Source organism: Rhea americana, unplaced genomic scaffold (assembly GCF_003343005.1).
Source record: "Rhea americana isolate MKP2758 unplaced genomic scaffold, rheAme1 scaffold_304, whole genome shotgun sequence".
Taxonomy (NCBI): Eukaryota; Metazoa; Chordata; class Aves; order Rheiformes; family Rheidae; genus Rhea; species Rhea americana.
Window position 1 is genome coordinate 511,548 of NW_028186429.1, and position 13,937 is coordinate 525,484.

Below are 13,937 nucleotides of genomic sequence, written 5' to 3' on the forward strand. Positions count from 1 at the left end.
TAAAGCAGCAGATCTGAAATGAGAAGGAATATTACTGTTGCTTTACATACCCATCAAAGAAACCCCGTGTTAATACTGCGGTTCCATCCTGAACATTGGTTAAGATCTTGCAGTTGATTTCAGTGGGAGAATCGACTTTATGGGTGTGAGGGTGAACCCTAGACAAGAGTGTAAGAGGCATGAATAAAGCTCTGGGTTAATGGCAATGTGATACAGCACAACAGTAGTAAGATGAAGTAAATTTGGCACCAGACAGTAGAAAGTTTCCTCTCAGTGCCTGATGATGATGCTACAATGCTGTGGGAAAATGCTGTTCATCATATGTCATTGATCCAGTATTGTTACCAGTACCATCACTTCTGGGGCTGTATTAAATGGGATTGGTTATGTCTAATGTAATTTAAGTGATATAATTCGTATCTAAATAGAGTTGTTAGCTGTAAACAGCTAAAGAGATGGAAACTCCATCATGCTTGTCAGAATACTGTAGTTTTCATTTTAATAGCTGTGAAAAGAAAGCAGGCTGTCTCACATAAGTCAGGTATTATCCCTCAGATAGATTCTACCTTCTAAATAGGACAGATTCACCTTATTAGCAGGTTGTTAAATTCTTAGTTTAGATAGGTCTAACCTGATAAAAGTAAACCTCTTTACATTCTGTTTTGACAATTGATGTCAGTCAGTCAGTCCACCCCAACTTGGCAGACTTAATACACATGTAAGATTCTTCCTAAAGCCTTTGAATGTTTCTTATCTGGGGACATCACTGTGTATTGTATATGAAAAAATATTGCATATTTCAGCAAAGTGGAAAAATTATGTAAGCTTTAAGGCTTGTAACTGTGGATTTTCTTACATTTTCTGAAGTTTCCAATTAAATATTTCATTAGTATTAAATATTTCAGTATGGAGGTTTGCTTTACTTCAGCTGCAACAATGGAATTAACTCAAGTTTATTCCAGTTCTGAATACTACTTACTTTGTGTACTGTGAAATAGTAACAAAGTTTCTGTTTTTTACAGTAGAATTCATCTGCATGAAGTTCCACTGCAGACACACTACAAAGATGAAGATAAACAAATTCRTAGTCAAAGAACATCTGCAGTGTGTGGTAGTAGAAGCTTTATGTATCACATTGTTAAACCAGGACAGAACGCTAAGGATGAGAAGCATTCATCTGAGAAACAAGTAAGTATGCTATTTAGAAACATTTTTTCCCCCCAAGCAAATGTCTGAGCTCTGCAAATAGGAGCAAGAATCATTCTAAGCATTCCAGGAAAGACTATTAAAAATAAAGACTAGATAAAGAAAATTTTCATGGAATGGTTGAGGTTGGAAGGGACTTGTGGAGATAGTCTAGACCAATCCGCCTGATCAAAGCAGGGTCACTTAAAGCAAGTTACTCAGAACCGTGTTTAGTCATTCAGAAGATCTGGTCAGTCTTTTCCTTTAAGCGTCTCTGATGCCACACAGTCTGCTGACCGCCTCGCACAGCTCATTTACGTGACAGCACAGATCCTCAGCAAGCACCCATCTCCTGTAGGCTCGGAGACCTKCTGCTGCTGTCACCATGGTGAGAGGCCTCAGACACTCCCTGCAGCTTGAGAGCTGCATCCTTCTTCTGGAACGCCATTTGGGTCAAAGCCTCAGGCATTTTAGAGACAGTTGTGGCAACATCTGTGGGGGACCATGTCCTGTGGTGCATCGTTACCGTTGCTGAGGACATGCATGCTGAGCAAAGCTGCTGTGCCCCTTCCGCACAGGCTGTTACCTCTGACAGCTGTGTGCTRGGCCAGCATTTACATAGCCTCTGCCTGGTGCCTGCTGAGAGGGTACCTGGGCAGCAGCCAGCTGGGACAAAAGCTGAAAGCACCCGCAAAGATCAAAGGCAGCTGACAGCTCGTTAGAGGCTGCTAGAACCTGCTGGAAGTCACTGTTTTCCGTCGCTGCCCTTCCCCGACAGCGGCAGGCACCCTCACGTTCCTCAAAGATAACAGCCTCAGGTGAAGTTTCCAGAAGATCCAGGAGATACCAAAATGGAGCCCAGAAACTGCTGTGCGGAAAACTGCTGTGTCTGTTGACTACCTCTGTTAGCTGCACTCTATTCTTAGTGTTTGAGATTCTGTTTTACAAGTAAGAATTATGTTGACATTTAGTGCAAATGCAGGATGGAGGTAAATCTCTAGGCTTAAATGCTTTATTTACATATGTAAAACCTACACTCTTGATAAGTTACTTGTGTTTAAATGTCCTGGTGTTTGAAAATAAGTTCTTACAGGACTAATGCAAAATTAAAATATTAATATAAAATATTAATTGTTACTGCTRTGGTGTTTTGCATAAGCTCCCTGCCACTCAGCACAAGGTACATGTTTAGATATGCCCATCTTTAAGTAAGAACTGCTGTACTCTTTTCAGGGGTGCAAAATACAAAGAATATACTTTTATGAATGGAAGAAAAGGTTTGCTTCCTTTTTACATAAAACTTTCTCTGTTTTTCTGCCATTGCCGTGTCTTTTTGCCCTTTACAGTTACAAGATAGTATTGTATTGTCCCACTTTTGCCAGTTAACGATAATTCTCTCTTCAGAGAGAACTGAGATTTTCTTCTTCTTAAGTTAAAAATAACTAAATTATTTCATGTAGGCTATATGGTAGAAGGAAAGGAGTTGTGGCAGATGAAAGGAAATTCAGAGGAAGTTTGGAAATCAAAGAAATGGGTTGGTAGAGTTGTTGGATTTGGTTCCTTCTTGTCTCTGTAATTGATTTACCTATAACATCTCTCTGTTCCATCTTTAAATCCTATAGGAAAAAAAGCCTTAATGGGGAATGAGATTATTATTAATATCTAACCAACCATCCTGATTATTTGAACTTAAAAGAAGCAAATATTACTGAAGAGATGGACTCGAACATAGTTTTTTGGAAGCCAGTATTTAATAACAGAGACAAAATAACCATCATCTTAAAAGTGTGGATTTTTTTCTCATCAGCTGTGTTTTCAGTGAAAGGATGTTATATCTTTATTCTTTGTGCTGATCCAACAGAAATAGAAAAGTCCATGGAGCATTTTCTCTCTTTGATAATTTATGAAATATCTGACCTTAAAATAAGAACATTTTTATTAGAACTTTACTCTGTCTGTCCCTCAATTCATTTCACAGATTTTAACAAATGTGTAATGAAGTATTACATTGGTTGATTCATGYGTTATTCTTGTGAGTTTGGTCACTGGCTTCAGTTAGTAGATCAAGCTCTAACGTGATTGAGTGAATTAAAGGTTTCAGATGCATGTTGTCTTGATTTTAACACACAGTGGCRTGCTTACTGTAGCTGAAGTAAAGCGTAGAGAGAAGAAAACAAACAGCAGAAGGATGCTGTTGCCAGCAGTGCAGAAGTGCACTGTGATACGCAATGTTAATTCCTAGCTGTGTTAGTATTGTTTAAAACTGCCAGTTTTCTTTCAGTGTAGCAATGCGTTTTGGTGTAGGTCTAAAATCAGAATACAGAGATTCCATAAATAGCATAAACTGTAAATAAATAAAGTTTTGAACTATGAGACCCTAGAAGGAGATGTGCTACTGAAGGTGCTGTTTTTGAGCAAGACATTCAGAAAATCCTGACAGGTGGCAACTGTTAGAGAAGCCATTCAGCAGCGAAGTGAAACTGGATCTCGTAACTATGTTGAGGTATTTGTGTTTCAAATTAAATCTTGTAACAGTAATGGTTTTGGAAGGTCTATAAATAAGAACCAATAATCCTTTTGAAAAACCTACCTAAAAGATTTTCTAGTTTTGGTTAAATATGTGGAAGAGTAATTAGTGCAGCRGAAATAGGTACAGTGTCTTGAAATAACTGTGAAATAGTTTTGCTTTAACATAAAAGAAAGCACATGTTTTTGTTAAGGGAGTAAAAAATTGCAGTTACTGCTGTAGTATGTTATGTTACATTTGAAATGTTTTCAAAACAGATAGTCACGATCAAGCAACATCAGGTTTGCTCATAAAGTCTCTGCTTGTGAAAGGGAATGGCCTGCTTAGAAAGGGCTGACAAGTTCCCTRCCCCTTGTTTTCCAAGCTGTGCCATCAGTCTTTTTAGAATCATAGAATCATAGAATCAGGAAGGTTGGCAGGGACCTCTGGAGATCATCTAGTCCAACCTCCCTGCTCAGCAGGGTCACCTAGAGCATGCTAGACAGGGTTGCATCCAGGCGGGCCTTGGAGATCTCCAGAGAAGGAGACTCCACAACCTCCCTGGACAACCTGTCCCGGTGCTCCATCACTCTCACAGGGAGGAAATTCCCCCTCACGGTCAGGCAGAACTTCCTGTGCTTCAATTTCTGCCCATTGCCTCTTGGCCTGTCACACAGGACAACTGAAAAGAGTTTGTCCCCATCCCCCTGACACCCTCCCTTCAGGTACTTGTMCACATTGATMAGATCCCCCCGCAGTCTTCTCTTCCCCAGGCTGAAGAGGCCCAGCTCTCRCAGCCGTTCCTCACAGGGCAGRTGCTCCAGCCCTTAGATCATCCTCGTAGCCCTACGCTGGACTCTCTTCAGTAGCTCCATGTCTCTATTGTACATTTATCCATAAATGTCCAAATCAAACATGAATCAGCTGCAGAGCAGCCCCAGTCTACAGCCTGACCATTTAAGATCTGAAAAGAATTTCTGGCTTGCTCTAGAAATTGTGAAAAAACTCAGTAGCTGATTCACAGACAACTCTGAATAATTTGYGGAGTACACAGCTGTGCAACAGAGGTGGAATAGGAGAATGGTAAACTTATAACCTGACCTACCTGTGATATTTGACAATCATGGTCAAGCCATCAATGAAGTCAGRATGTATTTTTTCTAGTAGTTAGAAGTGAAATATTTGACTTCAGCTGATGGTATTTTACAGAATCGAAGAATGATTTAAGTTGTTGGAAGGGACCTCAGGAGATCATCTAGTCTAATCCCCCTGCTCAAGCAGAGTCACCCAGAACACATAGTCCACAATCATGTCTAGACTTTCAAAATGAGACTGTATAGCAGTGGTATATCTACAAAGCAGTTTTTGGAGCACTTGAATATAGTTTGTAAATGTGTGCTAGAACAGAGTCATAGAAAAAATTCAGTTGAAAGGAACAACCTAGGTGTTTGGGAAATATGTTTGAGAGCTCAAAGGCATTGGTTCCATAGGATGAAGTGGTGGGTGAGTTTGTGGATGAAATTGTGCTACTAGTCATTTCGTTTTGGAAAGCACATAAAGCCCACAAAGCTGAACATCTTGCATAACAAGACTTTTTGCAGCATGTTTGTTTGTTCGTTTTTTTGGATGAAGTAATACATGTACTTAGGAGGCTGATTCTGATTGTTGTTTACTTCTACTTTGTAGCAACAGAGCTGGAAAAWTTTGATGTGGCCTTGGTGTTAGGGAGGAATCAACCTCATCATCTCCCCTTTCCATAAAGCTATGAAAAGTTCTGTTTTATATGTATATTATTTTTGTGTTATTGTTTCTATTACAAGACTTTCCCTTATTTTTCAATATTAATCATTCTCAGGTTAGAGTAAATAACTCCCTAAAACCATCATGACTTTGGTGACACATGGCTTTGAGTGATCGAGCACTGGAACAGGTTGCCCAGAGAGGTTGTGGAGTCTCCTTCTCTGGAGAGACTCAAAACCTGCCTGGACACGATCCTGTCTAACATGCTTTAGGTGACCCTGCTTGAGCAGGGGGGTTGGACTAGATGATCTCCAGAGGTCCTTTCTGCTCCACCGTTCTGTGATTCTGTGACAAAGTGTAATGATTTCAAACARCCAGAGCCAATGACAGTTCCATGACTGTTGGTGAGTCGTAAAGTCAAGTCAAGGTCAAATCCAGCCTTAAATAAGCTGAGAAAATTCCATTAACACCAGTGGAGTTGCTTTGTTTTGACCTGGACCTGAAGCCAACTTCACCTCCAATGCCTTTAGTGTTTTTGCTTCTGTTTAATACTTTCTGGATTGCTTATGAAGCCATAAATACTGATTTAGCAAAATCCTTTTGTTTCTCTTTAAAAAGCAGAATGAAAATAAATATAGCTTAGTTTATAATAAATGTTGTTGGTATTGCTTTATTAAAAAATTTAAAGATTAGAGGAAGGGATGGGAGACCTACATCAATTTTTCCCCAGCTGAATATTTATATGTTTACAAGTTAAAATGTACTTCTAGCAGTTATGTATTGTAAAATGCTCCTTTTTGCAACTAAGGCTGACATAATGCTAGTGTATTTAAGAAAAAGGCTAGTTATCACTTTAGTAGTGAAATTGAGGGCATCTACTGTAAGCTTCTAAATTGTTTTTCAACCCTTTTAGAGCAAATATACTTAACACCTGTATGTATTATTGAAAAATTGGAATTCTTTCATGGTTCAAGCCATTACTTACAGCAGAGTGAAGAGTAAAATAAATTGTTTTTATTCTGGATGACATTACTTTTCAGTAGCCTGACTTCRTTAATCACAGTGAGAATTCATTCTTACCCTGTGAATTTCATACTGGAGGATGGCATTTTCCATTCATTCAGAGGCAGAAAAACATTTTCAGTAAATGTATTTATAGGCAATAACTGCTTAATACTCCTTGGAGAGCTGGAACATGGACAGTCAGAATAAAGTGTTTGGGGCAGCATTAGTATATATTACCAATTCTGTAAATTATCATAATATTATTTCTATAAATTTTGCATACTTATAGTATAGGAAAATGTTATCAACATGTCTCTTACTAATGAGAAAAGTCATACTGAGCTATCCTTATGTGAAGTAAACTTATTCTTTGAAAGACCAAAGCAGCATCTTAAGAGAGACACATTAACATTTAGTTGCTAAATATGACTGCAGAATTAACATGATTCCAGCTTTAGAGCTTTTTCTTTGGCCATTTGTATTAACTGCCAATTTTTGATGCCATTGCTAGTGTAAATGTACAGAATTAAATTTACTGTTTGACATAAAATGCAGAAAATGTTGAGTGTACTTTCTGAAGATTTACTTTAACTTATAGCYAGAGTGCGTCTTTGTCCTGTTTTTGTTACATTTATATACGAAACTGCTTTAGATTGTGCATCATTTACCTGCTGTGTAACAGCACTGCTCATGTACTTCGTCAAATTCAGTATTTTTCTTTCATCACTTCCATACCTTGTTTTCTGTTACTCATTTCCATGCCTGATGGTGGTACCATAAAAATCCTAGTGTGATCACTTTCCGTGTTGGGATATTATTCATATTCCATGTTTTTGTTGAATTTTTCAACACATTTTTTCAAAAATGTTGTTCTCTAGGCTGAGATATCTTTTAATGAGAATAAAATACTCATTTTAGCATGTGTTTTTAACTTACGGCATGTATTTTTAACTTACGACCTCACTCGACAGTTAGATCATGCAAATTTTCGATTTATTTTATCTGAGATATTTATCTTCTTAGTATTATGAGAAGCTACTACCATGAGGGGGGAAAAAAAAATCTGCTGATGTTAAGATGGCTCCTAAATAATCACATAGACCTGTATTAGCATTKCTGGACAAAGAAGGAGTAACAGGATAAGAATATTAATGCAGTGATAGCAATCTTATTACCCTGGTAGAACCTTTTAGTGATGATGWTAGAGATCTGGAGAAATGCTTTAAATGCACAGTGTTGCTGAAATTAAATGCTACTGTTAATGGCCAACAACATTCACGAGTACTGCAGAAAGCTTCCAGGGGTGTGATCCAAAGTGGCTCATGTTCCTAACAGATAGAACTACAGAAGGAAAAATAAAACCTAGGTGTATATCTGCCATCAATGCAGTTACATAATGCAGATCTATGTAAAGACATGGTCTGCTTTATATAAAAACAAATACATACTGTACAGCCAGTAAATGTTTAATTGCTATCTGAATCAGATTTTTGCCTCAGAATACTTAAAGACATGATGTGCAAAAGACATGGCTTTGTTTCTAATGGATTAATTTAGCAGCCCATATTAATATGACTTTGGTCATCAGAAAAACTACTTGTTACATAATAGCATTACAAAACTCAACCTTTTGCCAGGTAACATTTCGTGTATATTAAAAAAAATGTATATTATCATTGCATATAGTAAGATGATGCTGAAAAATATGTTTTTTAATAACTGCTTAGGGAAAAACTGCTATTTTACAGAGTGTACTTAAATGTGAAGAGTTTATTTTACTGAATAGGCAGTTTTATTAAAGTACACGTGGGCAAAAATAATATTCTGTCCTGTGAACATATGATCTTTTTCTATACTGTGCTTATTTCTTTCTCTTGTCCTTATCTTTATCTTTTCCTTATTCTTTTTCTCCCTTCCCCTTCCCTTTTCCGTTCCCTTTCTTCTTCCCCTTCCCCTCTCTTTCCTTCCCCTCTCTTCCACTCTAATTTGCATCCTTGAGAGTACTAGATGAATCAGGGATTAGCTATGAGACAGAAAAACTTACGTATTTAACCTGTCACTTGCATTCTGACACAGATTGGGAGATTGACAATATGAAACAGGTTTATGTCTGAATTCTCCCGGGGGTTGACATCATTCTTCAGAAACACAGTTTGAGAGGCACTGAGAAAACATTAGGAAAAATACAAATTTATTATTGAATGAAATAGTTACAACTACTGTTTTGAGTGAAATGTGTAAGATAAGTATGTCGTGTGTAAGATAAGAGTCATATGTTCTTGCATCATATCCAAAAGTGATTTGCTCTGTTTTCCTTTTTACATGGAAAGAAAACAAAAAGCAGCATATCCTTTGCAGAGGACATGGAAATGCGTRTTACAGTTGATCTGGCAAAATTACATGACAGAGCTACAAAGGTAAAATTAAATAGTTTATTGGTTCAAGTACTGTTTTAAATGCTACTGTAAGGAGTCAGATTGGTTTGCTTTTCTGAGAAGATGTTAGGTTCCTCCGGGGGATCTAGCGCTGGCTACGTAAGCGCTGGACGTCTCAGCCGTGGAGGCTCTCCGTAGTCAGCGGAGCAGCACTGCTCTGTGCAGGGGGTGGTGTGGGCCCTGCCGCGCGGTGGTTAAGGTCGGGCAGAAAGCACTGCCCTTGTGTCCTGTGCTCGTCCCTCTCCGCTGGTCGCAGCGGCGGCCAGAGGCAGCAGGCCACCGCCGCGCCCGGCTGTCCCGCGCCGACCTGTGTAAGACAAATTAACCGCTCGAATGTGATAAAGTGTGTGGAAGTTGTGAAAGTATGTAAAAGTTAACCAGTCTTGTACATCTTTTAATACGTAAAACCTGTAATAGTGCTTGAAAAGACATTTTGGGCAGTGACTGTATCAGATACTGTGTGCATATCAAATAATGTGTTCAACCTTTCGTGAATCGTAACGACAGACCCATGAAATACTACAAGCCGAGGAAGCTGGATATTTCAGGTTCTGCAAGCTGTTGTCATTCTTTTCCAAATAGCTGTAGGCTGTCTGCTTGAATCTGGTTCACAGAAGTAAGATAAGAGCATTAACATCTGATGCTGTTCTGTAGCTTGTGCAAAATGGTCTAATTTTCAGTTAGCAAATATTGTCCTCATAAAATGCCCTACTTGATGTAGTTCCTTTGGCACCTAGGTTGTCAATCTCAGAAAAAGGGCCAAAATTACARTAGGTAAATGGTAAACACTTCTTGTCCTAAGTTGGGAACTTTAGGTCAGAGAACAAACATTTGCTTGATAAAGGATTGAATAGCTACTGTGTATCTTGCAAATAAATAAAAAATATCAGTTGCAACCAGGCAAGCTTTACATCCGTTACATTCACTTAAAAATTTGAGGATCTCCTAAGCTGTAGCCTGGAGGCACTGTATGTTTGTTCACGCTATTAAAGGAAAGGTGCCCTTGTCAAAAAGTGCAGAGGAATACATACATCTTGTTGTAACAGATGATGAGTGAGGGGCTGGCCAGTCTAAAAGCTAGGATTTATTCCAGAAGCACAGAGGTRTGGGGTTGGAACAAGAATTCGTCCACCTGTGTAAATATTGACACTGCCCAGAATTTTGAAGACAGAGATAGTTTCTTTCTTTTCTTTTTTTTTTTTTTTAACAAAAGGCAAAAGAAGAACATCCCCTGCTTTAAATCATAGAGTAAGTGTATAGTTACTATACAATAAGTGAGGTATTCTGTATTAGTCCCTCAAGGCTTCATTTTTATTAGTATGGTGGCATTTTAATTAGAATAAATTCTGTTTTGTTAACAGGTCTTATATATGAATGATTTTAAAGAACTTCCTGGATTATGTTTTGGAAGAGAAAGACAGCTAATTACCTCTACTTTGCCTATATTGCGAAAAGAAACAGAAAAGATTAATGTCAGACAAGAAGGATCTCCACGGAGGAAGGGTTAGTCATAATGCTTTCATAATACATTGTAAAATAAAAAAATCAGTAATCATAAATAAGATGAAACTTAGTATGAAGACAAGAGATGTTGCCATCCATATTAGCCAGGTATGATACTTAATAGTAGACTTATCCAGAACTAATGACTGCCTCAGATAGAAATAAGTAAGCAAATCTGCAAGAGCCCCTAATTCCTGGCTCGCAGTCCTTCCTGGGAGTGCTGTCATGCTACTCGTTACCAAAATGGCTCGCTATGTTCCAGAGCCTACCAGCGTTGTCACTTGTGGAAACCCATCTACAGGTGCTTTAAGTGCTGACGAACACAAGCTTTGACACCTGAGCAGACCTTTGAATGTCTTGTAGTAGAAGTGTAGGTAGTTCTCAGTTAAAATGTAGTGAAAACATTGCATTTTGTCCCAGTTAGGAAAAATGAAATTCAATACTCTAAACAATTCTTATAGCTTTGGATGAAGCAGCTGAGAAGCTTGGGAAGGATCTGTTGTGGTAGGGGCTATTTTATTCTGTCCTTATAGAAGCCTGGCCARGTTTGGCAAATTCAGAGCGCATGTGCCATTTCCACAACGCACCTGAGGACTTTCCCTGCAGCCAGGGCTAGGGCAAAGCTGAACTGCCCTCCAGTGATTGCTCTGTGCCGGTATGAGAGCTTGGCACTAGGATGGAGACTTCTAGCCAGTCTGCTCAGTTTCCAATGTTGCCCTCTTCTGGTATGAAAAAATAAACTCTTTGATTTGTGAGATAAAATGAAGCCCCAGGGAAATGGCAGAAGTAGACTGAGACAGGAGCCTGTTGCTACAAGGCTTGAAGAGAAGGGGACTGAGGTATGATTAAGAAACAGAGAAGGTGTCTTAACTTTTACTTTTTTGCAAAGACTTGACAAGGTACAGGCCTACCACCTTTGATTACGCTCAAGGAATACAGAACAAGGAGCATAGTGTAGTGTCTGAAATCTCCATGGGCAGCCACATAAATTTCAACATRTAATTGCCGCATCTCAGCTGTGAAATGTATTTTTTTTTTTTAGTTTGCTAAGGCAAATATCGTGTTTAAGCATGCTGTACCTGTTCCACAAAGAATTTTCTCCCAAAATAGTCCCACCCTTAGTAACTTTGTAGAATTGTTATCCGGTTTTTTCCTCATACCCATCTGTTTCTGTACCATGCTTACGCTTACGTGAGGGTCATTGCTGTGTGCCTGTCAGGGTCTCACAGACAAGATTTCCATGTGTAAGGTGGAAGAAAAGTGAGTAGGTGCTCAGCCAAGGGTAGGGAAGTCCGTAAYCATTAGGGTGAGTGTGGGAGTCTCCACAGGGTGCTGTGAGCTGCGTTCAGCTACAYTGGGCACTGCTGCAGCCCAGACACAGCGAGGATGGACTGGTCACCTGCACTGGCAGCATCTCCCTGATCACCACCTGCACCGTGGGGTCACACATCAGGGTTTGAGCATGGTTGTGAYTGACTGGGTTGTGTCCTGTGGAAGTTTCCTAGTTCAGAATAGAAGGAGAATTTGTTTTGGAGCTGTTAGACTGATTGTTTCCAGGAATTATGTTCTCTGATATTCTTTTATCTTATGTTAGTGAAAAAGAAAACTTTTGGAAGCAAGTATAGTAATTGTGCTGGTGCTTAGAAAACATAGAGCAATAGCTAAATGAATGTTGAAATGATGATAATGGTGATCCTTTCAGTTGCGTAAGAAATGACTTTCTAGTTGTGTTTAGTTCGTCTTGATATCCACCCAGCATATTCATGCTTGATGTATGTTTTACTATCCATAATTTTTCAGGATAATGTAAAACTTCATTAGACTTGAGGGAAATGAACTTGTGAAACTATAGCAACATGAGAAGTCCAGAAAYGTGCAGTTTGTAATAGTGTCTTATCATTGGACAAAATCTTAATTTGTCATAAATATCCAGGCTGTCTAATCTAGATGATGTTGGAGGAGTAAATGATGCTTGAACACGGGCAGGCTGAGGCCCTCTGACACACGCTGGTGTTCTGCTTCAGCAATGAGTAATGTGATCCCACGAGTAACATCTGGAATTATGATTTGCCTCCCAGAATGAGAGAATATCTCAGCAAAGGATTATTGTACTGAGGATSGAAAACAAAGTTTTTGTGAAACATGAGACACAAACTAGATCTGTATTGTTTTCCACAAAGTTTAGATTGTGGAATTGGATTGTCACCAGTGTGACAGAACATGGCCTTTCCCAATGAAATTTCATGTTTTCTTTCCATTTCTGATGAGTGAGAATTCTTTCGCTTGGAAACAGTGAATGTTTTCATTCCCCTCTTACATGTTGACAAATAGAAAATTGATCCTTTAAAATGTAAAAATTTGGTATTTACTGCTTATTCCTTTTCAGTTGCCCTGCATCTGATTGGTTTCAACTGATTAGAAATCAGACAGTGTATTTTTCAAGGTGATAACTGGCAGTCAGTAAGTCTAGTTTGCAGCATGGTCTCCTTTAAACAGTAGTGCGTGAGCAGAACAAATGAGAGTTTGTTCCTGTATAGCTACTACATACTGGCTTACATGGTTTTGCTTGCATTAGGAAAACATCTGTAAATTTTATTGGAATAAAGGGAAAAGTGGATTTGATCTGTAAACATATAAGAAATCACTTTTTTGACAGTAGCCAGGCAGTAAATCCTGGAAAAGAAGTTAAGAAAGACAAATTCGTTGAAGTCTGTTAAACACAAAGCTATTCTTGTTCAGACAGTCTTAAGATCTGGATCGTTACGCTTGCCCTGTTAATACTCTCTTCCTTGTGTATTTGCCACTGGACATTATAGATATCAGTGTTTGGTCCATAATATTAAACAATAAGAATAGTTTAATAATAAATGAATAAAAAGAATAATAAATTAATAATAAGCCATGAATTTTAACAATAAAATCAACCATTAAATAATAAAAACACTTTAATTCAAAGAAACAAATCAGCAAAAAATTCTACTACKTGGTCCCTAGGTCCTAGAGAGAGCTGGAAGGGCTGTATAGAGTGATACCTCAAAGCAGTGAATTTCAGTGTAGAATCTTGAGGTAAATTCAGATGGTTTTGCTGCTTTTTAAAGTATTAATTTCTGTAACTTCTAGTGAGATTTTTAATGGTGTTTCACACCTCTGATTCATTTTTATTGGTCATATAAAAAAGTCCTTAAAAATTAAGAAAGAGCTACATAAGGTTATACCTTTGACCCTGCAACACATACTCTTCCCAAGAGCTATCACAATGTACATTTTTTATTTTGCACTACATAGACAATTCCTGCCACAAGATGATATCACCAGTCTGAAAGTACAGGATGAATATGTTATTGATGAGAAGGGTTACTATCTATAATACTTATTTAAATGCCTCTGGAGTAGGCAAATCATGTGTATTGTAGCAATTTAATTACAAGGAAGGTAGCCCACCTTTTCCATTTTCGTTACGCTGARGTATTCAGGAGACTCTCAGAAAGCCATCCGTGATCTACTGCTTTCTGAGAACCGCCACTCGCGCAATGACGCGGTTCCAAACCGCGAGTAACCTGGCG

The 13,937-nt window shown here is 38.5% G+C and overlaps 1 protein-coding gene across 6 annotated transcripts in view; it reads left to right on the forward strand.

The window, feature by feature from the left end:
* Nucleotides 1–13,937, forward strand: part of LRRIQ3 (leucine rich repeats and IQ motif containing 3) — a 36,943-nt gene that overhangs the window by 15,557 nt on the left and 7,449 nt on the right. For 5 of the 6 annotated variants that reach the window (XM_085309827.1, XM_085309833.1, XM_085309832.1 and 2 more), the window contains 3 exons: nt 1,023–1,188; nt 8,767–8,853; nt 10,233–10,374. In XM_085309827.1, the coding sequence (XP_085165953.1) occupies nt 1,023–1,188; nt 8,767–8,853; nt 10,233–10,374 (395 nt within the window). The remainder of the gene's footprint in view (nt 1–1,022; nt 1,189–8,766; nt 8,854–10,232; nt 10,375–13,937) is intronic. The other variant, XM_085309830.1, reaches the window with a different exon arrangement.